The 26,146-nt window shown below is 40.0% G+C and overlaps 2 protein-coding genes across 15 annotated transcripts in view; one reads left to right on the top strand and one right to left on the bottom strand.

Annotated features, from left to right (window-relative positions):
- The window catches only part of LOC115045785 (sushi, von Willebrand factor type A, EGF and pentraxin domain-containing protein 1-like), a 35,083-nt gene extending 22,015 nt beyond the window's left edge, over nucleotides 1-13,068 (bottom strand). For 7 of the 13 annotated variants that reach the window (XM_029505673.1, XM_029505674.1, XM_029505675.1 and 4 more), the window contains exons 1-20: nucleotides 12,166-12,311; nucleotides 9,561-9,636; nucleotides 9,278-9,466; nucleotides 9,104-9,203; nucleotides 8,816-8,892; nucleotides 8,062-8,244; nucleotides 7,010-7,198; nucleotides 6,836-6,935; nucleotides 6,555-6,631; nucleotides 5,799-5,981; nucleotides 4,751-4,939; nucleotides 4,577-4,676; nucleotides 4,292-4,368; nucleotides 3,537-3,719; nucleotides 2,488-2,676; nucleotides 2,314-2,413; nucleotides 2,032-2,108; nucleotides 1,277-1,459; nucleotides 226-414; nucleotides 52-151 (exon numbers count right to left, since the gene is read on the bottom strand). In XM_029505673.1, coding sequence (XP_029361533.1) covers nucleotides 52-151; nucleotides 226-414; nucleotides 1,277-1,459; nucleotides 2,032-2,108; nucleotides 2,314-2,413; nucleotides 2,488-2,676; nucleotides 3,537-3,719; nucleotides 4,292-4,368; nucleotides 4,577-4,676; nucleotides 4,751-4,939; nucleotides 5,799-5,981; nucleotides 6,555-6,631; nucleotides 6,836-6,935; nucleotides 7,010-7,198; nucleotides 8,062-8,244; nucleotides 8,816-8,892; nucleotides 9,104-9,203; nucleotides 9,278-9,466; nucleotides 9,561-9,618 — 2,543 coding nt within the window. In that variant the 5' untranslated portion in view covers nucleotides 9,619-9,636; nucleotides 12,166-12,311. Of the gene's footprint in view, nucleotides 1-51; nucleotides 152-225; nucleotides 415-1,276; nucleotides 1,460-2,031; nucleotides 2,109-2,313; nucleotides 2,414-2,487; nucleotides 2,677-3,536; nucleotides 3,720-4,291; nucleotides 4,369-4,576; nucleotides 4,677-4,750; nucleotides 4,940-5,798; nucleotides 5,982-6,554; nucleotides 6,632-6,835; nucleotides 6,936-7,009; nucleotides 7,199-8,061; nucleotides 8,245-8,815; nucleotides 8,893-9,103; nucleotides 9,204-9,277; nucleotides 9,467-9,560; nucleotides 9,637-12,165 lie in introns of all 13 variants that reach the window. The other 6 variants (XM_029505685.1, XM_029505681.1, XM_029505682.1 and 3 more) reach the window with 6 other exon arrangements.
- Nucleotides 13,069-14,466: 1,398 nt separating this feature from the next.
- Nucleotides 14,467-25,384, top strand: ptpn22 (protein tyrosine phosphatase non-receptor type 22). Of its 2 annotated transcripts, none has more exons than XM_029507022.1 (26): nucleotides 14,467-14,948; nucleotides 16,568-16,676; nucleotides 17,125-17,201; nucleotides 17,324-17,419; nucleotides 17,525-17,563; nucleotides 17,711-17,782; nucleotides 17,961-18,020; nucleotides 18,276-18,418; nucleotides 20,084-20,150; nucleotides 20,255-20,332; nucleotides 20,510-20,596; nucleotides 20,978-21,473; nucleotides 21,591-21,656; nucleotides 21,834-21,902; nucleotides 22,138-22,233; nucleotides 22,325-22,458; nucleotides 22,701-22,728; nucleotides 22,895-22,993; nucleotides 23,104-23,172; nucleotides 23,274-23,407; nucleotides 23,508-23,535; nucleotides 23,962-24,024; nucleotides 24,265-24,368; nucleotides 24,446-24,476; nucleotides 24,566-24,649; nucleotides 24,725-25,384. In XM_029507022.1, the coding sequence occupies exons 1-26, from the start codon at nucleotides 14,847-14,849 to the stop codon at nucleotides 24,784-24,786; spliced, it is 2,493 nt and encodes an 830-aa protein (XP_029362882.1). In that variant the 5' UTR covers nucleotides 14,467-14,846; the 3' UTR covers nucleotides 24,787-25,384. The 2 variants fall into 2 exon arrangements, with proteins under 2 accessions (XP_029362882.1, XP_029362881.1); XM_029507021.1 differs by having other exon boundaries at nucleotides 14,469-14,948; nucleotides 23,271-23,407.
- Nucleotides 25,385-26,146: the final 762 nt, after the last annotated feature.

Raw genomic sequence — 26,146 nt, 5'->3', positions numbered from 1 at the left:
TATTCAATAAACTAACTGAACATAAATCATCAGCTATTATTTACTACTGACCCATCATTGCACTTGACAGTGAGCTTGGCACCATATAAATTCCCTTCAGGGTAAGAAACCTCTCCATTTGTAACTTCTCCAGCAGAACCACAACTCCTCCCTGAAAAGAAAGACATCCCATAAGGACTCCTTCAAAAGATATTCAATGGCAATGTGTGTATTGCAAATATTTACTGATGCAACTCAGCTCCAGCAGGCTCCACTGCCCAGCAGTACAGGTAACGGTCCCAGAGCCTCCATCGGACCGGTAACCTGTCGCACATTCGAATGTCGCCGTGGACCCATCAGGAAAAGAGTCTTTAAGAATGTCGTCACCCTTCAACTGCATGTTTGGTCGACCCACAGGTCTGGAGCAACTTTGAGCTGTGAATGGGGGGTTGAAGGCAGATAGTTAACATGAAACCACACGTGACTACATGACTGGTAATCTTTTGAAAATGTCTTCATCTTAAAGATAACTATGTTTAGCTTTTAGCTTAGCCATCGGGTCAGTCCATGTATTAGTTCCCCTTAATTTGAAATAAGATTTTGCCAAAGGAGCTTTTCCTGAATGATATTTTGCAGTTCCCTGCCGAGCATTTCCGGTGGATAACCTACCAACCTGCAGTAAATGAGTTCTATTAGAAGGAAAACAGGCTTTTGTACAATGTTTATGCTACATATAAGCTATATCTTAACATGTACACATTGAGACAAATGAGTGGTGAGACGTCTTACATGTACTGCACCATCAAGTAAAGTGATGCCCAAAAGGTGTGACACTTTAAATATCAAAAGGGAATATTCCTCTATATTCTTGGTGAAGTTGATTTGGCCAAAAGACGGTTTTCAAATTTCTTTTACAGGCTTATCAAGGAATTTTTAACCAGTAAAATATGAATGAAATGGGACTTTGTAGTCTGAGAAAACATACCAAAAAAAAAAAAAAAAAAAACACAACTTGAACCCACCCCCCTCCAAAAAGTTTCAGGTAACACCAATAGAATGGAACTAAATGTAAGCTTGCAAGTTAGTAAAAAAAAAAAAACATGTAACAATCTTTTAAGTACAACCTCTGCAGGAAAGAAATTTGAAGTGATTACTGATGTCCTAAAGAACCTTGTCCATAGCATGTAAGATGGTCAATCGCAGCTAAGATTACACCAGACAATGTTGAGAAAGGAGAAAAAAAAAAAGAAAGCAGGGAAGAAGCCCCCAAAAACAAAACAAGGTAAAGCACACTTACTGACACAATTTGGAGGACTTGGGGCAAACTGGCCATTCTCTGAGCATACAATTGTTGATGTTCCACTTAGTGTGTAACCGTGATCACAGATGTAGAGTAGACTTTGTCTATAACTATAGGGTTCTTCTTGCATTGGAAAGAATTGCCCATTGCTAATTGGAGGTGGCGGATCACAAGTTGTCACTGCAAAATACAAATTCATTCACTGTTTATTTGACATAGACAGATCCAACAGGCATAGAGAACTGTGCAAATTATTCCAAATGCACTCCATCACATCATTTATAACAAATGTTCATTTCCAATGCATGTTCCTTGGAAGTCTTTTAAAACAATCTTTAAAAAAAATAAAATAAAATAAAATAAAATACATGTGAAACACACTCACATTGAAACATACAACTACATATCTGAGTCCGAAAAAAATCCACCCATACTCCCCATCCCACCGGACCCCTACACGTGACTACATGACTGGTAATCTTTTGAAAATGTCTTCAGCTTAAAGATAACTATGTTTAGCTTTTAGCTTAGTTGTCAGGTCAGTCCATGTATTAGCTCTCCTTAATTTGAAATAACATCTTGCTAAAGGAGCTTTTCCTGAATGATATTTTCCAGTTCCCTGCCGAGCATTTCCGGTGGAAAACCTACCAACCTGTAGTAAATAAGTTCTATTAGAAGGAAAACAGGCTTTTGCAGAATGTCTTTGGTTTTGTCATTAGTCATGTGCCATTAAAAAAAGAAAGATTAACAACCTTCACAAGATGGCAACCGGCCTCCCCATCCATTATCACGACAAAAGATGTTCTTACTGCCACCAACAGGCATGTAGCTGATTGGAGATGAGAAAAAAAAAAAAGATTTTCAAGAATGATCTGTGTTTGATCGTACATGTCACACGACACCACCTAATGGTAAGGGAATCTTATTAACACCCTGGACAACAGGAATTAAGGGGTTTTTGACTGGTTAGACACTCACAGTGGTATTCAATAAACTAACTGAACATAAATCATCAGCTATTATTTACTACTGACCCATCATTGCACTTGACAGTGAGCTTGGCACCATATAAATTCCCTTCAGGGTAAGAAACCTCTCCATTTGTAACTTCTCCAGCAGAACCACAACTCTTCCCTGAAAAGAAAGACATCCCATAAGGACTCCTTCAAAAGATATTCAATGGCAATGTGTGTATTGCAAATATTTACCCTTGCAACTCAGCTCCGGCAGGCTCCACTGCCCAGCAGTACAGGTAACGGTCCCAGAGCCTCCATCGGACCTGTAACCTGTCGCACATTCGAATGTCGCCGTGGACCCATCAGGAAAAGAGTCTTTAAGAATGTCGTCACCCTTCAACTGCATGTTTGGTCGACCCACAGGTCTGGAGCAACTTTGAGCTGTGAATGGGGGGTTGAAGGCAGATAGTTAACATGAAACCACACGTGACTACATGACTGGTAATCTTTTGAAAATGTCTTCATCTTAAAGATAACTATGTTTAGCTTTTAGCTTAGCCATCGGGTCAGTCCATGTATTAGTTCCCCTTAATTTGAAATAAGATTTTGCCAAAGGAGCTTTTCCTGAATGATATTTTGCAGCTCCCTGCCGAGCATTTCCGGTGGACAACCTACTAACCTGTAGTAAATGAGTTCTATTAGAAGGAAAACAGGCTTTTGTACAATGTTTATGCTACATATAAGCTATATCTTAACATGTACACATTGAGACAAACGAGCAGTGACACGTCTTACATGTACTGCACCATCAAGTAAAGTGAGGCCATAAAGGTGTGACAATTTAAATATCAAAAGGGAATATTCCTCTATATTCTTGGTGAAGTTGATTTGGCCAAAAGACGGTTTTCAATTTTCTTTTACAGGCTTATCAAGGAATTTTTAAACCAGTAAAATATGAATGAAAAGGGACTTTGTAGTCTGAGAAAACATACCAAAAAAAAAAAAAAAAAAAACACAACTTGAACCCACCCCCCTCCAAAAAGTTTCAGGTAACACCAATAGAATGGAACTAAATGTAAGCTTGCAAGTTAGTAAAAAAAAACAAAACATGTAACAATCTTTTAAGTACAACCTCTGCAGGAAAGAAATTTGAAGTGATTACTGATGTCCTAAAGAACCTTGTCCATAGCATGTATGATGGTCAATTGCAGCTAAGATTACACCGGACAATGTTGAGAAAGGAGAAACAAAGAAAGGAGGGAAGAAGCCCCCAAAAACAAGACAAGGTAAAGCACACTTACTGACACAATTTGGAGGACTTGGGTCAAACTGGCCATTCCCTGAGCATACAATTGTTGATGTTCCACTTAGTGTGTAACCGTGATCACAGATGTAGAGTAGACTTTGTCTATAACTATAGGGTTCTTCTTGCATTGGAAAGAATTGCCCATTGCTAATTGGAGGTGGCGGATCACAAGTTGTCACTGCAAAATACAAATTCATTCACTGTTTATTTGACATAGACAGATCCAACAGGCATAGAGAACTGTGCAAATTATTTCAAATGCACTCCATCACAGCATTTATAACAAATGTTCATTTCCAATGCATGTTCCTTGGAAGTCTTTTAAAACAATCTTTAAAGAAAATTTAAAAAAATAAATAAAATACATGTGAAACACACTCATATTGAAACATACAACCACATATCTGAGTCCGAAAAAAATCCACCCATACTCCCCATCCCACCGGACCCCTACACGTGACTATATGACTGGTAATCTTTTGAAAATGTCTTCAGCTTAAAGATAACTATGTTTAGCTTTTAGCTTAGTTGTCAGGTCAGTCCATGTATTAGCTCTCCTTAATTTGAAATAACATCTTGCTAAAGGAGCTTTTCCTGAATGATATTTTGCAGTTCCCTGCCGAGCATTTCCGGTGGAAAACCTACCAACCTGTAGTAAATAAGTTCTATTAGAAGGAAAACAGGCTTTTGTAGAATGTCTTTGGTTTTGTCATTAGTCATGTGCCATTAAAAAAAAGAAAGATTAACAACCTTCACAAGATGGCAACCGGCCTCCCCATCCATTATCAAGACAAAAGATGTTCTTACTGCCACCAACAGGCATGTAGCTGATTGGAGATGAGAAAAAAAAGAAAAAAGATTTTCAAGAATGATCTGTGTTTGATCGTACATGTCACACGACACCACCTAATGGTAAGGGAATCTTATTAACATCCTGGACAACAGGAATTAAGGGGTTTTTGACTGGGTAGACACTCACAGTGGTATTCAATAAACTAACTGAACATAAATCATCAGCTATTATTTACTACTGACCCATCATTGCACTTGACAGTGAGCTTGGCACCATATAAATTCCCTTCAGGGTAAGAAACCTCTCCATTTGTAACTTCTCCAGCAGAACCACAACTCCTCCCTGAAAAGAAAGACATCCCATAAGGACTCCTTCAAAAGATATTCAATGGCAATGTGTGTATTGCAAATATTTACTGATGCAACTCAGCTCCAGCAGGCTCCACTGCCCAGCAGTACAGGTAACGGTCCCAGAGCCTCCATCGGACCGGTAACCTGTCGCACATTCGAATGTCGCCGTGGACCCATCAGGAAAAGAGTCTTTAAGAATGTCGTCACCCTTCAACTGCATGTTTGGTCGACCCACAGGTCTGGAGCAACTTTGAGCTGTGAATGGGGGGTTGAAGGCAGATAGTTAACATGAAACCACACGTGACTACATGACTGGTAATCTTTTGAAAATGTCTTCATCTTAAAGATAACTATGTTTAGCTTTTAGCTTAGCCATCGGGTCAGTCCATGTATTAGTTCCCCTTAATTTGAAATAAGATTTTGCCAAAGGAGCTTTTCCTGAATGATATTTTGCAGTTCCCTGCCGAGCATTTCCGGTGGATAACCTACCAACCTGCAGTAAATGAGTTCTATTAGAAGGAAAACAGGCTTTTGTACAATGTTTATGCTACATATAAGCTATATCTTAACATGTACACATTGAGACAAATGAGTGGTGAGACGTCTTACATGTACTGCACCATCAAGTAAAGTGATGCCCAAAAGGTGTGACACTTTAAATATCAAAAGGGAATATTCCTCTATATTCTTGGTGAAGTTGATTTGGCCAAAAGACGGTTTTCAAATTTCTTTTACAGGCTTATCAAGGAATTTTTAACCAGTAAAATATGAATGAAAAGGGACTTTGTAGTCTGAGAAAACATACCAAAAAAAAAAAAAAAAACACAACTTGAACCCACCCCCCTCCAAAAAGTTTCAGGTAACACCAATAGAATGGAACTAAATGTAAGCTTGCAAGTTAGTAAAAAAAAAAAAACATGTAACAATCTTTTAAGTACAACCTCTGCAGGAAAGAAATTTGAAGTGATTACTGATGTCCTAAAGAACCTTGTCCATAGCATGTAAGATGGTCAATCGCAGCTAAGATTACACCAGACAATGTTGAGAAAGGAGAAAAAAAAAAAGAAAGCAGGGAAGAAGCCCCCAAAAACAAAACAAGGTAAAGCACACTTACTGACACAATTTGGAGGACTTGGGTCAAACTGGCCATTCCCTGAGCATACAATTGTTGATGTTCCACTTAGTGTGTAACCGTGATCACAGATGTAGAGTAGACTTTGTCTATAACTATAGGGTTCTTCTTGCATTGGAAAGAATTGCCCATTGCTAATTGGAGGTGGCGGATCACAAGTTGTCACTGCAAAATACAAATTCATTCACTGTTTATTTGACATAGACAGATCCAACAGGCATAGAGAACTGTGCAAATTATTTCAAATGCACTCCATCACAGCATTTATAACAAATGTTCATTTCCAATGCATGTTCCTTGGAAGTCTTTTAAAACAATCTTTAAAAAAAAATAAAATAAAATAAAATAAAATACATGTGAAACACACTCACATTGAAACATACAACTACATATCTGAGTCCGAAAAAAATCCACCCATACTCCCCATCCCACCGGACCCCTACATGTGACTACATGACTGGTAATCTTTTGAAAATGTCTTCAGCTTAAAGATAACTATGTTTAGCTTTTAGCTTAGTTGTCAGGTCAGTCCATGTATTAGCTCTCCTTAATTTGAAATAACATCTTGCTAAAGGAGCTTTTCCTGAATGATATTTTCCAGTTCCCTGCCGAGCATTTCCGGTGGAAAACCTACCAACCTGTAGTAAATAAGTTCTATTAGAAGGAAAACAGGCTTTTGCAGAATGTCTTTGGTTTTGTCATTAGTCATGTGCCATTAAAAAAAGAAAGATTAACAACCTTCACAAGATGGCAACCGGCCTCCCCATCCATTATCACGACAAAAGATGTTCTTACTGCCACCAACAGGCATGTAGCTGATTGGAGATGAGAAAAAAAAAAAGATTTTCAAGAATGATCTGTGTTTGATCGTACATGTCACACGACACCACCTAATGGTAAGGGAATCTTATTAACACCCTGGACAACAGGAATTAAGGGGTTTTTGACTGGTTAGACACTCACAGTGGTATTCAATAAACTAACTGAACATAAATCATCAGCTATTATTTACTACTGACCCATCATTGCACTTGACAGTGAGCTTGGCACCATATAAATTCCCTTCAGGGTAAGAAACCTCTCCATTTGTAACTTCTCCAGCAGAACCACAACTCTTCCCTGAAAAGAAAGACATCCCATAAGGACTCCTTCAAAAGATATTCAATGGCAATGTGTGTATTGCAAATATTTACCCTTGCAACTCAGCTCCGGCAGGCTCCACTGCCCAGTAGTACAGGTAACGGTCCCAGAGCCTCCATCGGACCGGTAACCTGTCGCACATTCGAATGTCGCCGTGGACCCATCAGGAAAAGAGTCTTTAAGAATGTCGTCACCCTTCAACTGCATGTTTGGTCGACCCACAGGTCTGGAGCAACTTTGAGCTGTGAATGGGGGGTTGAAGGCAGATAGTTAACATGAAACCACATGTGACTACATGACTGGTAATCTTTTGAAAATGTCTTCATCTTAAAGATAACTATGTTTAGCTTTTAGCTTAGCCATCGGGTCAGTCCATGTATTAGTTCCCCTTAATTTGAAATAAGATTTTGCCAAAGGAGCTTTTCCTGAATGATATTTTGCAGTTCCCTGCCGAGCATTTCCGGTGGACAACCTACTAACCTGTAGTAAATGAGTTCTATTAGAAGGAAAACAGGCTTTTGTTGAATGTTTTTGCTATATATATGCTATATCTTAACATGTACACATTGAGAAAAATAAGCGGTGAGACGTCTTACATGTACTGCACCATCAAGTAAAGTGAGGCCCAAAAGGTGTGACACTTTAAATACGAAAAGGGAATATTCCTCTATATTCTTGGTGAAGTTGATTTGGCCAAAAGACGGTTTTCAAATTTCTTTTACAAGCTTATCAAGGAATTTTTAAACCAGTAAAATATGAATGAAAAGGGACTTTGTAGTCTGAGAAAACATACCAAAAAAAAAAAAAAAAAAAAAAACACAACTTGAACCCACCCCCCTCCAAAAAGTTTCAGGTAACACCAATAGAATGGAACTAAATGTAAGCTTGCAAGTTAGTAAAAAAAAAAAACATGTAACAATCTTTTAAGTACAACCTCTGCAGGAAAGAAATTTGAAGTGATTACTGATGTCCTAAAGAACCTTGTCCATAGCATGTAAGATGGTCAATCGCAGCTAAGATTACACCAGACAATGTTGAGAAAGGAGAAAAAAAAAGAAAGCAGGGAAGAAGCCCCCAAAAACAAGACAAGGTAAAGCACACTTACTGACACAATTTGGAGGACTTGGGTCAAACTGGCCATTCCCTGAGCATACAATTGTTGATGTTCCACTTAGTGTGTAACCGTGATCACAGATGTAGAGTAGACTTTGTCTATAACTATAGGGTTCTTCTTGCATTGGAAAGAATTGCCCATTGCTAATTGGAGGTGGCGGATCACAAGTTGTCACTGCAAAATACAAATTCATTCACTGTTTATTTGACATAGACAGATCCAACAGGCATAGAGAACTGTGCAAATTATTTCAAATCCACTCCATCACAGCATTTATAACAAATGTTCATTTCCAATGCATGTTCCTTGGAAGTCTTTTAAAATAATCTTTTAAAAAAAATTAAAAAAATAAATAAAATACATGTGAAACACACTCATATTGAAACATACAACCACATATCTGAGTCCGAAAAAAATCCACCCATACTCCCCATCCCACCGGACCCCTACACGTGACTACATGACTGGTAATCTTTTGAAAATGTCTTCAGCTTAAAGATAACTATGTTTAGCTTTTAGCTTAGTTGTCAGGTCAGTCCATGTATTAGCTCTCCTTAATTTGAAATAACATCTTGCTAAAGGAGCTTTTCCTGAATGATATTTTCCAGTTCCCTGCCGAGCATTTCCGGTGGAAAACCTACCAACCTGTAGTAAATAAGTTCTATTAGAAGGAAAACAGGCTTTTGTAGAATGTCTTTGGTTTTGTCATTAGTCATGTGCCATTAAAAAAAGAAAGATTAACAACCTTCACAAGATGGCAACCGGCCTCCCCATCCATTATCACGACAAAAGATGTTCTTACTGCCACCAACAGGCATGTAGCTGATTGGAGATGAGGAAAAAAAAAAAAATAAAGGTTTTCAAGAATGATCTGTGTTCGATCGTACATGTCACACGACACCACCTAATGGTAAGGGAATCTTATTAACACCCTGGACAACAGGAATTAAGGGGTTTTTGACTGGGTAGACACTCACAGTGGTATTCAATAAACTAACTGAACATAAATCATCAGCTATTATTTACTACTGACCCATCATTGCACTTGACAGTGAGCTTGGCACCATATAAATTCCCTTCAGGGTAAGAAACCTCTCCATTTGTAACGTCTCCAGCAGAACCACAATTCTTCTCTGAAAAGAAAGACATCCCATAAGGACTCCTTCAAAAGATATTCAATGGCAATGTGTGTATTGTAAATATTTACTGATGCAACTCAGCTCCGGCAGGCTCCACTGCCCAGCAGTACAGGTAACGGTCCCAGAGCCTCCATCGGACCGGTAACCTGTCGCACATTCGAATGTCGCCGTGGACCCATCAGGAAAAGAGTCTTTAAGAATGTCGTCACCCTTCAACTGCATGTTTGGTCGACCCACAGGTCTGGAGCAACTTTGAGCTGTGAATGGGGGGTTGAAGGCAGATAGTTAACATGAAACCACAAAAAAAAAAAAAAAAAACAAACAAACAAGTTTATCTGCATTGGTACTCACCTTGAACAGAAATGCCAAGGCTCAGAGTGCTCAGGAGAAGGAAATGGGTAAAACCCATGATGAAATCTTTCTTTTTCTTAAAAGAAAGAAAAACAAAGAAACAAGCAAACAAAAATGTTAAAAGTCTGAGTCCATCTTCTTTACATTACAGGTTTCATGCTAACAGGTGAGCTGCTTCACATATCGGTCTATATCATCAACATTACGTCGATGGGTGAGGTTAAAATAACTAAACCCAGAAAGGAAGACACGTTTTGCCGACTTGATCATACATTTGATGTCATCTGACGGAAAACTTAACAGAAATATCAACCACGAAACGCCGTTCAAAATAACCCAACTTTAAGCTAGCTAAGCTAACGGCGTGTGGCTAATCCTATTTATTTACTCATAAAAATGATAAACAAGTCAACAGGCGTGGACGAGGAGCTAAGAGGAAGAGGTCACGTGGGATGCTGGAGCCAATCGCAGCCCACTCTGGATGGCACGTCATCACGGTTAGGTCAGGTGACGTATCCTAAATGTATGTAATATGTGTGTGTGTATGTAATGGTCCATGGTCTGGCACCCCTCCAGGACCGGACCGAGACTAGACCACAGACTAAACCAGTAAAGCGAACAAGTCACCCACTGAAATGAATTATTTTAGCTCGCTAATATTATGTAATTTTGTAATATTATGTGTAATATTAATACACATAACACATATTAATAATATTAATATTAATATGTGTAATGTGTAATATTATTATATGTAATATAACTTAAGTATATTAACTTGTTTTCTTGTTTTCTTCCTAATTGAACCCCCCCCCCCAACAAATGGTTTGGCCACCGATCCTTCGCTAAGCCCCGCCCCCCTTGGTTACTGTTGCTATGCTATCCTGTTGTCTGTTGTCTGAAGTTCAGTAGGAAAATGTTCGGTCAGCATCAGTCCGGTGATCAGAAAGGAAAAGAAAGGAGGATAAGAAAATAAAGGGTTGAGAAATTTTCTATACAAATGTTTTTTAAAAAGGTTGTGACGGTGAATTTGGGACGAGAAACGTAGAGCAAGGTAAGAAACAGGGCCTTAGCTTGTAACGTAAGCTAACTGGATAGCTCTAATGCTAACGTCCATTAGCCTAGCTTGTATTAAAGCCCGACACAAAACGTTATCTTTGACAGAAACAGCTGAGTTTGGTAGCTCCATCAGAAAGGAAGAGACGGAGAGGGCTCCAGCTGCAGTCAGGTAACAGAGAAAGTGACACGGGGGGCAGAGGAATTTATTTAACATGTTGGCTTTATTTCTGCACAAAGATATTGACCGCAAATTCAGAAGAAGTACTCCGCCTTCAGACACAAAAACAAACACAAGGATCGCGACATTATTCTTTGTTAATGTTTTGTGTGTGTGCAGGCAGACAGACCTGTATTCTGTGATGAGGAGTTGGACCGTGTTGTTGTAAGTGATGTCCACAGAAGACATCCAAACTCTGGCTACAAGCTAATGCGTGTTCCAGGTAATAATACGGCCACGATGTATAATGAAGAATGAGAAAATCGTTATGGAGAAATAATCCAGGCAGGATGAGGATTATACATCGTGGCCGTATTCTTAACTGGAACACGTATAGACATGGCTGACACACCGGTCCATGTGTTCCTGTGCCTCTTCTGTGTGTGTCTTAGTTACCATGGTTACCGGCGTCCATGAGCTTTAGCTTTGCAGCTAGCTACACTAGCATAAGCTGAGCTAGCTAAAGTGCGGAGCCGCGACTCTTAACTCACTAATTCTCAGCTCCATTTCTGCCCTCATTATGAATCTATGACAAGAAGTACGATCATAAGAGGAGGCAGAGGAGGAACTGGACGTGGACAGGACAGTCTATTAATCAAGGTGAACAGCTGAGACCGCAACACGAGGTAACACGCAGCACAAGCAGCATTTTTTGAGCAAATACTTTTACTTAAATAATATTTTGACGAAGCTACTTTTACTTGTATTGGAGTAATATTTGACAAGGAGTATGTATACTTTTACTCAACTTGTGTACTCTGTCCACCTCTGGCTGGCTGGGCTTTCTTATTTTAGTCCTGCTCTTTCCATCACAGCGTGTCACCTTCCACCATCTTCCACACTGTCATGTTTATATTACTTAATATTCATTATGTGATTTTTTTTTGGGGGGGTGGTTGTTGTGTGCGGGTTGGATTATTGGATGGATTGCAACCCAACCCTCATAAATTATGCCTATGGTCGATCTAATCGTCGCTTGATATATTAGCAGCAGTGTCTCCCCACTAACTCCCTATTCACACCCAGTTATACTTCTTAAAACATTGGTCACCTTGTCACATTTCTCAACAACTTCACCTAAATGCATGGCCCAAGTCATACGTCCTTTAAACCATACACCCAAAAATGTAAAAACCTTTACCATTTCCAAGACTAATCCATATAATCTCAGCCCAAATCCTTTTACAACCAAAAATTACACATTTTGAACCTCCATGTCTTTCCCCATTCCTCCACTACCTGGAATGCTTTTAACTCTGTCTGAAAATGTACTCCGTTTCGTCCTTTTTTCCAGATTTCCCCGTCGTCTAATCGTTGAAATCGACTTACCTGCAGAGATGTGGAGAATCGATTGGACCTAAAGGAGATGACAAAGGTTGAACGTCTGTTTTTTTTATTATTTACTTTTGTGTGTGTCTGTGTTTTTACTTCAGTTTAGTGGAAGTAGGTGTGTTTAAGTGTTGCATTCAAATGAAAACTGGAAAATCGGAAATGATAAATGATCACTCAGACACGAGGGGAGTGATCTGTCAAAATGTTAATTATCGCGGATTTTTTTATTTAGAAAAAAAAGATAAACTTTAGTCTCAACTGATTATTTTTATTTCTTAAATTTTTACCTATTGGCAGCTCCTTTCGTTCAGTAATCGACCTAAATGTTTAGGAAATCCTAGCGGACGGGAAGAGGGCTTTGACCTTATTTGAAACAGGAAAGATCTCCACTGATATATTTGTGTTTTTGTTTATTTAAGTAAAAAGTAAAAACACACACACACGCTGTTTTTTGTTTGTTTATTTGGGGGTTGGCCCGTCACATACCAACTTTCCCCGGTTTCAACATTTTCAGGCAAAGCCTATTATTATTATTATTATTATTATTATTATTATTATTATTATTATTATTATTATATTCTTTTTTTTTTCATTTTTTTCAACCATTTAAATGCCAGGCATTTGTCTTAATTCCAAAATGATCACCTCTTCTGTTACTTTTTCGAAATAACGTCATCTAAAAGGCACAAATATATAAATATGAAAGCGACGTGACTGTTTATATGCACAGATGTCTGCACATGAAACTCGCCGGCATTTAAAAGACGTGTCGTTGTTAGCTCGATAAGGTAAAAACTTTTGGTCATCCCGCCCGTAAACAGACTTTGGCCCGGGGTGTGTTCGTTCCTCCAGAAAGCTTCCATCTTATCCTCCGGCAGCAACATGCTCCCCGGCTCCCAGCAGCTGTCTCGGCATGATTAGAACAAATAGTCTGAGCTAACTTGCTAGCGGAACCGGCTGGCACAGCGAGCTTGGCCAATCACAGGTCCCGCTGGTACACGTTTGGATTGTGGGTAATGTAGTTCTTCCTCGTGAGAACGTCGCAAATTTATCAGTTTTATATTTAAAGGAAAAAAAAAATGTTGATGAGAACTTCTGCAGGAGTACACCGTCATCTGACAGTCGTGTGGCTCTAGATTTTACTTTTCTTAGTCTCCAAAAGGAGTAGCAGTTGGATATGATCATTCACTCACCACAGAGAAGCAAAATCAGAGTATATTCATGTTGGTGCAGGCAAGAATGTGAAATGGGACAAAATCTCGTTTAGAATAATCAGTATCCAGTACAGGAAATTCTCTAGGTGGACTGTGGTGAATGCAACTTCCTGTGTGGTGCATCAAGGTGACAGAAAAGAAGTGTGCTTTTGTCCTCCACACACATTTAACAAGCTGCACAAATAGGGCACATTACCTCATTAACAGTAATTTTATTTAATGTGTTGATTTAGTTTTTTCAGATTTCTCCCTTCTTTTTTTATGATATACTCTCATTACAAAATCTAAATTCTGATCATTGACTCCAAGTAAATATATAATTTGCGGAAGCCGTTTCAAATATGTAAAGATTTGGTTTTATTATGATTGTGAAAATATTTGCAGCATCAGACTAACTGCCAGTCGGGGTTTCTTACCATCAGACCATTGAACCGAACCACTTTGGGTTTACCACAGAAACACCACCAGATGTCACCACACAACTGATGGTGTGCACCTGCTGACGGGTCCTCAATGTTTCTCCCCCAGGTCACGTCAGCTGGTACCTTTTTTTTACAAGATGTTTCACTTTTCATTTTCAAATACTGGTATTTACATCTGTTTAAACGCATACCTATCTATATGGAATATTCTCACACGTATGTATTTTGTATCATTCTTATTAATATGGACATAAATAATAAATTGTGATTTCAGCTCTAAATAATAAAATATTGTATTTTAAAGCCAATAGGAAAATTAGGAATTGATTTGCTAATTTCGGTACAATAAAACAAGATATTGCATTTAGTTTTTAAAAGGAGCGGCAGGGTAAACTTGATCTTTGACCTCTAACACTGTGAGGAAGGAGGTGGCTTTCTGAAGCATATGGAGCCTGTGGCTGTACGCTACATTATAAAACAGGCATACAACAGACAAGAGGAGCTGAGTGGGTCTCAGGTTTTTGCTTTCCTAGATTCCCTTTCACTTCAGCTCCCATCCCGGCCACGTCCCTCCTCCACCCTCACTTGTGCGTCTTGAATGTTGTCTAACAGGCAAGACTGCCAACATTGCTCTCAGACTTTTGAGTAGGAACAGCTCTTCGCACCTGTTTTTGAACATTACTCTGCAGCCGGCTCTAATTGTGGCTGCTTCCCACCCATTTATTCTGTGAGATGGATACGATGAAACACCCGGGTGACTTTAGGACCCAGTGAGAGACACTGAGGAGGCGTGGCAAACTTTTTAATCTGACCACAAAACCTGTCAGCTTAGTCTTTCTTCCTCTAAGACAGTTTCTAACTTTCAACATAACAGTTCCTCGATGAGAGAGACGCCGTAGAGAAGTGCAGCGTGAATCGACAACAGAGGTGCCACAGCCGAGCCCAAACCCTGGTAACCCTTCTCCATGACCTGTGGACGAGGACCTTTGTGTCCTGACATGCCTGTGAGAGGTGTCCTGTCTCAGGCAGTATACATCCCGCCATGGAGCAGGAGGCCAGGATACTGAGGAACTTCCTGGACCAGCTGAAGAGACGGGAGGTGGTCGATGAGCAGGCACCGAATGGCATCATTGGGGAGTTTGCCGTGAGTCAAGATGTCATTTGTTTAAGTACAGCTGTGAGCGATATTCTCGACAAAACCTCCACACTGTAGCCTTAATTCTTCCATGACTTTCATTACCACATCAGGACAGTCTTAAAGGCCATGTTTATACTAACTGGCGTGACCGTAACTTCGATAGGAGTGAAACTCCAGATTTTCATAAAAGACAAAGTGTTTCAGGAAAGTGGCATAAACAACTCTACCAACACATTTGTGCTTCCTCTTTGCACCGATGTTTGTTAAAGGCACATGATGAGTAAGATCCTCAGGCAACAAACTCCTAAAAAAGACTGCAGTCGCACTCAACATGCTCATTCAACATTGAGAAGATAAAACAGTGAGACTATAAATGTCCATTTACATGCAAGAAAGTCCAGGCTGCTGCCATGGTGATGAGCGACATGCTACTGCCTGAGGACAGCTCATGCTGCTGTCATGCTGCTCCTGCCCGGACCACTCGAGACGAAGGGGTCTCTTGCATCACTTCCTCTCGGAACAAAAACCCCCTCTGTGGTGTGAGCAGCGCAAATGGTCTGCGAGGCCTCCGACAGACTGTTCAGAGCTGTGGGAAACTGCCTCAAAACAAAAAGACCAGTGTTTCAGCAAATCCAGCAAGCAAGAGTTTGGCATGAGTTTAAGCGTCAAATCTTCCACACAGTTGGATTTGGATGGATGTCTTCTACGTTTGTGAGATGTTGTTCTAGTTTCTGGTTAAATGAGTCACAGATTCTGATCACCAGAGACTGACTCACATAAAACTGACCAGCGGGCAGTTGGTCATGTAACTCGCCTGATTTGCCCTCTCAGATTTGCCCCTGACTCTCCTGTAGAAGAGTCAGCATTTGAGATATTTTTTTCAACTGGACAATCTCATAGTGAAAGTGAAATAATTCCAAAGTTCAGGAGCAAAAAACTGTGAACAGTCTCCTTTTAGGTTGCTGTGAAACAATTCAGGAGATTTGCCATGTACCTCTTCATTCATGAACAAAAATTTCATATTGAATTCCAAATTCAGCCAAAAAAAAAAAAAAGGATAACTTGTGATAAGAAGCTGGATCACAGTATTTTGGACATTCTGGTGATAAAGAAGGACTCAGACGTCGCACATCACCAGAGAATCCTTACTTAGCATTAATGAAATAGCACATCCGCCTGATGTTTAACACATTTTTTTTAATGTGAACAGAGAAGTCAAGAAGGCACAAGTCAAATGGTATGCCTACATTTTCAGTTTTGTAAAGGTCTCAGAGACTGCTGCAGTCTTTTCGAGCCCTCCTTCATGCGTGCATAAAAATAAGATAAAATAAGAATAAAAAGATAAATTTAAGCTATAAATGAATAGTCCCAATGGTAGCAAACACATAAACAATAATAAACCTCATGTTCTTTGGATGGGTGACCATAAAACGCACACATTCATCCAAAGACAGACACACTGTAATCAACACAGAATTTGTGTACGGTTGGTCTCTTATCTAATCTTATTCTACCTAGTTTATAATGAAAATATTTTTACAAAATGGCTGGCTTTAAGGAACTAGGCCCAAATTGAAGCAACGAATGGTGTGTGATTGGAACATATTTACTCTCATGCTTTTCAGAAGTTGAAGAGCCAGTCAACTAAGTACCGTACTGAAAAAACGTACTCCACCAAGGCGGCAGAGAGGCAAGAAAACATCAAGAAGAACCGTTACAAGGACATCGTTCCATGTAAGCTTCGTTTTGGCCTCATTTATATTTTTGCATAAGATTATTGCATATAATGTCGTGGCACATAAGTGTGATTTCAGTTTGTTTTGCTGAATTAATACTAAGCTACAGGTGTAGATGAATGAAAGTTTCAATAGTATGAGAATAGTAGAAAATACAAATAAATACATTTTAGCACTAATAGTGAAATGATATCCTTAAGTATGTAACTTAAGTTTTATTTATTTTATTATTACACTTTTTTTTTATTTTTTTTTTCGACATAATCAAATATTCATTATTGGTCAGTTGGAATAAATCCATCCAGGAACTCTTTATAATCAGCCCTTTTTTTCTTATTCTATTCACTTCTTATTTCTTGATACTAAAAGGTTGGAAAGCACAGTGACTGACTACTGATTAGACTGTGTGTGAGGTTCATCGCAACGAAATGTTTGTCTCCTTTTAGTTGACCACAGCAGAGTAAAGCTCACTCTCACCACAGCTAAAAATGACACCGACTACATCAACGCTAACTTCATCAAGGTAAATGAATCTCATCCCTGTGAGGGGAATGCTTTGTTGTTTTGTTGTTTTTTTACTGTATTGTGCTGTACTTTACGCAACCAACAACACACCATCTTGACAATGTGTTGTGTTGTCTGCAGGGAGTGTTGGGTTCAATGGTGTACATTGCTACTCAGGGCCCTCTGCCCCACACAGTACAGGACTTCTTGAGGATGATTTGGGAGTACAACGTTCAGGTACAGCTGCGTTTCCTGTGCTGACCTTTGGAATGCACGTAGTTACTGTTAAACATATGCTCATAAACAATTTTGGAAAGTTTTATCTCTCTTTGTTTGCTTTAGATCATAGTGATGGCCTGTCGAGAGTTTGAGATGGGGAAGGTAACATGACAAATTGTTTTCATTTCTTTCATCATCTGCCAGCCATTGTTTGGCCAGTGTGGACCATCAGTACCTATGCATGTTTGTTATGCACCTTTCGTACTTCTGTGTCAGTCGTTTCTCTTTTTTCCTTCTTTCTTTCTATAGAAAAAGTGTGAGCGCTACTGGCCACTGAAAGGAGAGCAGCAGTTTGTTTGTGAGCCTTTTACAGTTTACTGCGTGAGTTCTTGCAGTTGCACTTCCTCTGACATTTTCCTATAACTGAACCATAACATATCAATGTATTCAGGTGACAAACATTGCTGGTTACTCTGTTATTAATGCAATAAATACATTTAAAAAAAGCTGTTTACAATATCGGCCTTTTTAAATATTTAAAAGTACGTCTTTTTTACAGGACTCTGAAGAAAATAAAGGAGATTACTTGACAAGGATGTTAAGGGTTACTTACCGCAATGTAAGTACTGTTTATACTTCGTCTGTCACAACTGAACTGTCACAGGAATTTTCTTGAGAGAAGCATCTGTAGATCTCGTTCATGCTGCTGACTAGGAAATAGGATCTGCTAACATCTAATTAGTTTAATCGTTTGATTTGTGGGACAGTTCAGAATACTGTAAAAAAGCTGTTGTCTGTGTGCTGGTGTACTATATTCTTGTTATTGGGCTTGCATTGTAATTGTTTACACTTAACAACTTACTTTTTTCTCCAGTGTAGCCGAACTTTGAAACAGCTGCACTACGTCCAGTGGCCAGATCACGGGGTACCAGACTCCATCCCTCCTATTCTGGAAATGCTGCATGAGATGCGCTCCTACCAGGACCACGATGAGATCCCTATCTGCATCCACTGCAGGTGAGCCTCACATCCTCAAAGAATGGAAAGCAAAATCAAAACTCTGTGCCAACGTTTGAGTTTTCACTAAGTGCATTTCCTTCCTTAAAGAACAGAGAAGACCGTCTTGGCTTATATCTTATGAAGTCACCTTCATCATTCCTTCATACCTTAATAATTATTAGATGGGCATTATTTGTATTGTGATGTGATGTGATTCAATGCTCATCTCCAATTTTAATGTGTGAAAACAAACCTTAGATCACACTGAGGAATCACACTTGCAGTTTCAGTTAAGGAGTTACTATTTGAACCTTGTGCCCATGGGCAGCGTGTGAAATGCCCCCCACCCCACCCGGTTTAGGCCTGAAAGTTTAGACACTTCCTCTCTGACTCGGAGAGAGGAAGTGTGTGTAGATTAGCCATTGCCCAATTTTTTTTTTTCAGTACATGTGGGCATTTCCCCTGAAAACTATTAACATTTAACATTTAGCACTAACAACTTTTTTTTTTGGCTGAAAGTTTCACATTTATTCTTAAGAAATGTGACGTGCTTCAACTCTCACACATACAATCACAAGCATGTAGTCTGTCTCTGATTAGTCGGGTGGGGGTCAAGGAATTAAGAACATCTCTCTCTATAACTCAGTACAACAGTACAACCAAATGCATTGTTAGTTGGGATGGTTTCAAATTCACATTGTGTACATCTCACTGAGTGCAGCTTAAGGTGTTGATTTCAAAAGGAGCCAGAATTTGTCCTGTGCCATCTTCACTATGCAGAAAATGTGTTTCGTTTTGCTGTTGTTGTGTTTAGTGTCGGCAACCCCAAAAGACTTAGTCCAGCGGGAAACAGAAAAGGATTTCAAAAATGTGGATGACGGAGAAACTGGTCTGACCACTTTTACCATTAAAAGGGAACGGGGAAAATGGTCTCAGGTTTTCTCACAGTGTCGAATAACATAATATGAAAACTTGGCGCACCGTGATGGGCCCACACCTTATCGAGGATGATGTGACTGAATGGAATGTTGACTCAGTGGCAGATCCAGCCTACATACCAGTCAGACACCCCACTCTGGAGGAACTACTACTACCACAAAAAAAAGCAACACTTCTGAGTTTCTGTTCCTGAACGGGACACGGTATCACTAACCCCTCACCTCATACTCTACTACAGTTCAACTCCACCGCTGACAAAGGCTTTAGGAGTGCTCGACGGTAGAAGCAGCAAGTTGTAACCTTTTCTACTGTACTTCAGTTTGGCTTCCACACAAGCTCATATCATTGCACTCAGGTCTTGATGTTTACTGATACTGCACTGATAGGGGCATTGGAGAGACAACGATCTTGTGCAATACTACAAAATATTGAATTCATGTTTCCTGAAACAACAACATGGAGAAAACCTGTACATGATATTTTTAGACTTTAGTTATTCATATCTTTTATTTGAGCTTAGAATTTCAAAGGGAGTTTTTTTTTGGAGCCAGGATGAATCAGGATTTGGAACTCAAACGTCTTTGAGTATCGGACGGGTGTGGTGTGAGTGATGTTGTTCCTGAAAATCAGGACACCGTGTAGGTCTGCTGCCATCTTAAAAATGCCTGCAGCTGATTGTAATTTGTTAAAGTGTCACTCTTTGTGGAGATAAAGCAAGTGGTTAGAATGTGTCTGTGGTTGCAGTGCCGGCTGTGGGAGAACGGGAGTCCTGTGCGTAATCGATTACACTTGGAACCTTCTGAAGAAACAGGTGAGATAGTCTTTCCATTTGTGCGCGCTGTTTTTCCTGTGACAGATTCAACAGTTGAAAATATCCGCTGTACTTTGCTGTTTGTGTGTTTTTGTTTTGTCTAGATGATCACTTCAGATTTCAGTATCTTCAACTTGGTTCAAAACATGAGAACTCAGAGGCCCTCTGTGGTTCAAACCAAGGTATTTTTTTTTCCTGGCATCACATGTAGCAAACTTTTCAACAAGCAGAACAACATTTCAGGCAGTCACTTGTGTCAGTTCCTTCCTTCTATCAAAGGCCTTTTGATAATTTGTGTGTTCTGTGCGTCATGCCTGCGGGCCTTGTCACCTAACTGAGCTGGTTTTTGTTGTTGTCAGGAACAATATGAACTGGTGTACAGAACCATCAAGTTACTGTTTCAGAGATATCTGCAGTCCATGGATGCGCAGGCCTGCAGACACGAGGTGAGCGACCGGCAGCAAGGATTTGTGAAGTACATAGATGCAATGGAAATTTATGATACATGCTACAACCATCATGCTCGACAAGGCAGACACAGGAGATGTGTTAGGCTTTGTTGTGGTTTTGAAATGTTGGTATAGAACACAGTTGCACCATCTAAGTGGAAAGACAAATACTGATTCCACTTCTTAAAGCTAAATGCAAGATAGTAGTGATTTGTTTAAATTTAATGGCCTATTTATTTATGGATGGCGTAATACTGCACACACTTAACATAATACCATAATTAATATGAAAGAATTCCTATTTTCTCATCAGTAATTCATTTCCATTACTTCTCCTCACTTAAAAGAGTTGTCACGTTGTTCTTTTAAACTGGACAGGTGACCACCATCCCATCTGCTATCTCCCCTGACACTGGATACCAGCTTTCTGACCTGAATGGGGAGTTGGATTTGCTGCCACAGTTCCAGGACCAGCTTAATGAGGAGAAGGAAGCTTTAGCACAGTACCACCCGGCGATGCCTCCCACTTCAGAAAACCACATCGAGGAGCACACGGAACAATGGCATCAGTGGCAGGAGGGACCCAGGCCTTCAGCCAAACAGGTGCAGATGAGTCAGAGACCTCCAGCAGCAGAGGAGAGCGTGTGGGAGAAAGATAACATGCCATCGCTGAAAGCTCCATCTCCGCCGGCTGTGGCCGAGGCCCTCTGTCTGATGGTGGAGGACCCCTACTTTGACACACCTATGAGCTCCCCTTCATCAGTGGGCATACTGACTGAGTCTACCGAAGACCTGAAAGAGTGGACAGTTAGCCCCATCTCCAACATACCCTCACTGGCTCTGGAGGACCAGAATCTTACTTCTCCTGTCTCAGGTGAAGGGACAGAATTTGTTTTTGCTCCATTCAACTCGGTAGTTTTATTAATTTACCTTTTTGGACATTTATATTCACGGGTTTTTTGCTTTGTTGGTTCTGTCCAAACTCATCCAGATGAGGAGGAGCCTCCTCCGCTCCCTGAACGCACCCCTGCATCCTATGAACTGGCCGGAGACTCAGGTTTGACCTCTCGGTGTATACACCACATACTTCTGTGAGACTCAGGGTTGGGGTTAGTTTTGGGATTAGCGGTTTGGGGTGTTCCTCTTTTATACTTTCTAATCATCTGAAAAGAAATCACACGTGGCTTTCCTCTTAGTCTTAATAACATATGTAACATATTACGATCCTGCTCAGATCCCTGTGAGAGGTTATCGGTTATCATCCCACCAAACGCTGCTGCTGAGGCCGTCAGGGAGCTGAGAGGTGAGACACTGCTGAAACTTAAATGTTTGCAGTTATTTCCTCATCGTAAGACTAACTGGGAAAGAGTAAATGTGAATGTGCGGCATATGGCTTAAAGCTTCGTATCGTATTCATCCATTCATTCGCCACAGCAGAGGAAAAGGAGGATTAGCGGATGGACCTGCACTACCTCCTGATGCTTAAATGCTTCCTACGAAATATCCAGAATACTTAATCCTTTTTTCCATATTCCCAGGCTGCCCCCCTTCACCAGTCCCCCCACTTCCAGAGAGAACCCCTGAATCCTTTGAGCTGGATTTGGATTTGGATTTGGATTTGGATTTGGATCAAGGTGACCTAACAATATCATGTATAAAGAAATCCAAAAGTGGGCATTGTGGGCTTTATTTACTTACTATTTACTATTTTTGCTTGGCATATAGCTGCCGTGGAGCCGAACATCAAGATTGCATCGGCGGGGAACCTGTGCAGAGTAGGAACGTCCTCTGAATGGTCGGGTAACTCCACGCCGGCTGCCACTGCATCTCACGAGACGAAATCTTGGACAAGGAGTAAGGTAAGCGTTTTGTAGGTTTAAATAATAAGATGAATGGTAAACTTACCACTTGTGCACATGATGAAGTTGGCAACTGTTTGACACAAGCCTCTGGTCAATGTAAAACACAAAGTTGCATCATATATTAAGTTTTTAAAGTCTCAAACTAAACAGAAACATACACATAAACTGACTAACATACTAAAATATCAGCCTGCAAAAGCACAGCCGTTTTATAACAGCAGCATGTTTCTTTCTTGTAGAGTCTGAAAGTAAACATGAGCTTCACAGGTAAGATTTTTATACCGACACAATATTCAGGACTTCTACTTGTACGGACTTTTGTAATCGTTTGATTCATTTAATGTTGGAGCATTTATGATATGCCCACCATATTTAGACAGACCCACATACATCAGAACAATCTGCCAGTCCTTATATTGTTTCATCTTTTTAGCGGCCACAACACAATTTGATGTTGCACCAGGCACTTCCTCAAACTACCAACCTCTCTATCCACATCTGGATCCACTGACTCCGCCGCAACCTCCTCACAGTGAGTCGACCAAGATGACTTGAGCTCATCTTTGGGGTGAAAGGAAATTTAGAGATGTTGCGAGATGAAGAAATTAAACGTTGGTGAAATGATTACATCTGATTTTGCAGCTGATGACAGCCTGACCCCCCCACTCCCCTGCAGCACCGTCGAGTCCTTCATCCTCATCACAGAACAGAGTGAGTGTAGTATCATCATCATCCCTTCAGCACACAGACACACAATTCAGCCTCTGCAGAGCGAAGTGCTGATTTTATTTGACTCTGCCCTTTTCCAGCAGGTCATATGAGGCCAGGCCTCAGCCTGCAGTCCTTGGAGACAACGCAGCTCTCACCGAGGGCAGGCATGTCGTCCGAGTGGGACATCAGTTCTCAGCCCAAGAAATTCCTCGATGTTATCATGACCAGAAGCAAGGTAGTGGCTGTCAAATGCGTCCACAAACTCCTTGTCTCACACGGTCACACAAAGTGTAATTGTTAGGCATTCACTCTTTGTGTTCACATGTCCTACTCAGACTGTTCGAGTTAAAGGTTCAAGATTGGGTAAGCGAAGACTTCTCTCTTCTGCTTTTTATTTATTTAACCTTGATGTAAGCACATGCATTTCATAAAGGTCCTGTTTTTTTTTGGGGGGGGGGTGTCTTTTTGTTCTTTTGCTTATTTTAAAAGTAATAAAGGAAAATAACTCTTGCATGACAATATGGCAGATCAAATGTTGTTTAGTTGGATTCGATGCAAATTATTTAATATAGAAGTTTGGGTCAATGACCAAACATCCACTAATACATTGGTATGTTGAGAATGTACAACAAAATGAATCCGTTGAAGTACCTCTAAACACCAGATGGAGGCATTCTTTCCCAAAGCAAGGGATTAAAGTTTGATTGTTTCAATTCCAAATGTGTTGTTGATAATTCTTAAGGACTCTTGTCTATGCTGGGGTGAGTTAACGTTGTGTTTCCACTGCAGAGCCCCTTACTGCAGATCAACAGCCCTCCCCACCTCCTGTTCTTGTGGCAGCAGCAGGAAGTGGTGAGTAGCTTCAGACATTAAAGGCAGTGAACGTTACACAGTAGCCTATTCTCACACGAACAGGTATTAATAGACAAATGACTTCTTGTCATGAAGCCCAGACACAGAGAGCACACATCTAAGGCTGTGATGAGGCCAAAGCCATGATGATAGAATTCATTATTAGTCCTCAAGGGCAAGTATCAACTTCAGGGCAACAAGTCATTTCGCATTCATAGTCTGTTTCTGTGTTCCGATCAGTACAAGCAGAGCAGCATGATGTGAGCCACAGTCTGTCGCCGAACGCTGAAACATCAGGAAACAAATCACACAAAAGCACCGAGAAGAGAATGTCCAGAGCAAAGGTAACAAAAACTTTTCACAGCTACAGAAAATCTGAAAAGTGTAGCCAGTTAAATCTTCGTTTCCTTTTTCTTTACAGAGTTTGAAGCTTTTCAGACCCAGACAGAAATGTGAGTGATCCAAATTTTCAAAATAGCTGAATAAATGTCCCAATGTCTGTAAGAAAAGTCGGACTAACATGTTTAAAAACCACTACCAGCTCAAATTGCTCTTCCACCACCTGCTAACCAACCTGCAAACCCACCGCCAACATCTGGCAGCTCATTTTCCATCTTCAAATTTGGTAAGTCCATGTCTACTTCTGTCATCTGCATATTTCTACACATGCAACTGTGACAAAAACCTTCTCTTTCCACAGGATTCGGGAACCGTTTTGGAAAGCCAAAAGGCCCCAGGAACTACCCAGAGACTTGGATTTGAAGCAGCCAACCTTCTCCGACATCAGCGGTGGTTCTGTTTCTGTCTTTTTCTTTTTTAACTTGTGCTGCTGAAGGACTGAGGCTTTTGGAGGTTTAAGGATCCCCCGAGGATCAAAAAGCACCCAATGCTGCCTCTGCTTGTGCTGCACGGAGCACCCACAAGAGCTAACAGGAAGTGCCTTATTTTTTAGTTTTTAGTTTATTATTATATTTTTTTTTAAACCGGCACTCATGCATTTTGTACTGTATATGTACAAATGTACATTGACTCATCCAACAACATGGACAAGTACTCAGACCATGGCTTGAATATAAACTCAGGAATGTCACTCTTGAACATTTTGCATTTTTTTTGGCTGGTGTTTGTCAGTATAATAAGAAAACAGGTGTGAGATTGCATCTGGTTCGTTGCCGTATGTGTGATTAAGATTTGCTTCTATGCCATACGTAGTTTTTTTTTTTTTTTTTTTAAATGATTTTAAAACCTGTGAAACGAGTTAAGGTACAGCTGACGTGATGCATATTAAATATGCATGTAACTATACATTTAAATTGTGTTACATAAACTAGTCACACAAAAAAGTATTTATTAAAAAAAATATAGAAAGTCTATGTGTTTTCTTTTTGTGTACTGGATCACATTGGTGCCAGATTTGTATCGTCTGTAAATTGTTACTCAGGTAACAAAAAAAAAACAAACCAACAAAGATATGAAAAAGGCATTGGTACAAACGTTAACAGCTATTAGTCTAAAACAGAGTACCCAAACAAATATGACAAAAGACTGATGACAGTATTTCAACTGCCAATTTATTTCTACATTGATATAGTAAGTCAAGACCCCTATGACAGACATATTTCTGACAAAATTAAAAATACCCACTCTGCTTCCTGACTAAAAAATTTAATGTGCATGAAAGGCATAATTTTCAGAAACATTGATGCAATAGTTCTTTGCTTCCAGGTGATGTGCAAATGTAGAAATCAAGTGAATAGCTTATTTTTTTCTGTCTTTTTTTTTTTTTTTTTAAATGAAAACAAAAACAAAAGAATACATGACGCACTACGGCTGCTCGGCTAGTCCTCATTTCACATCCACGTGAGGCAAACCCTATACAGTACAAGGCACTAAAATGTAGTCACACCATCACTTCCTCAATAGCGCTGATTTGAAAGGATTACAGAATGAGGATCTCCATGCGGTTCACATGAGCTGTAGATTTCAAATGGAATTTCTGGGTGATCTCATTCAAATTTAAAGGACCCCTTTGTACATTTTTGCCACAAGCAGCATCAGCATTAAACCTAATCCTTTTAATCACCAATGACTGGCTCAGGTTTTATAAACGTGTCTAAACACA

The sequence above is a fragment of the Echeneis naucrates genome, chromosome 7 (genome assembly GCF_900963305.1).
Source record: "Echeneis naucrates chromosome 7, fEcheNa1.1, whole genome shotgun sequence".
Lineage (NCBI taxonomy): Eukaryota > Metazoa > Chordata > Actinopteri > Carangiformes > Echeneidae > Echeneis > Echeneis naucrates.
The sequence above is the reverse complement of the archived record's forward strand: the minus strand, read 5'-3'. Positions and strand labels throughout refer to the sequence as shown.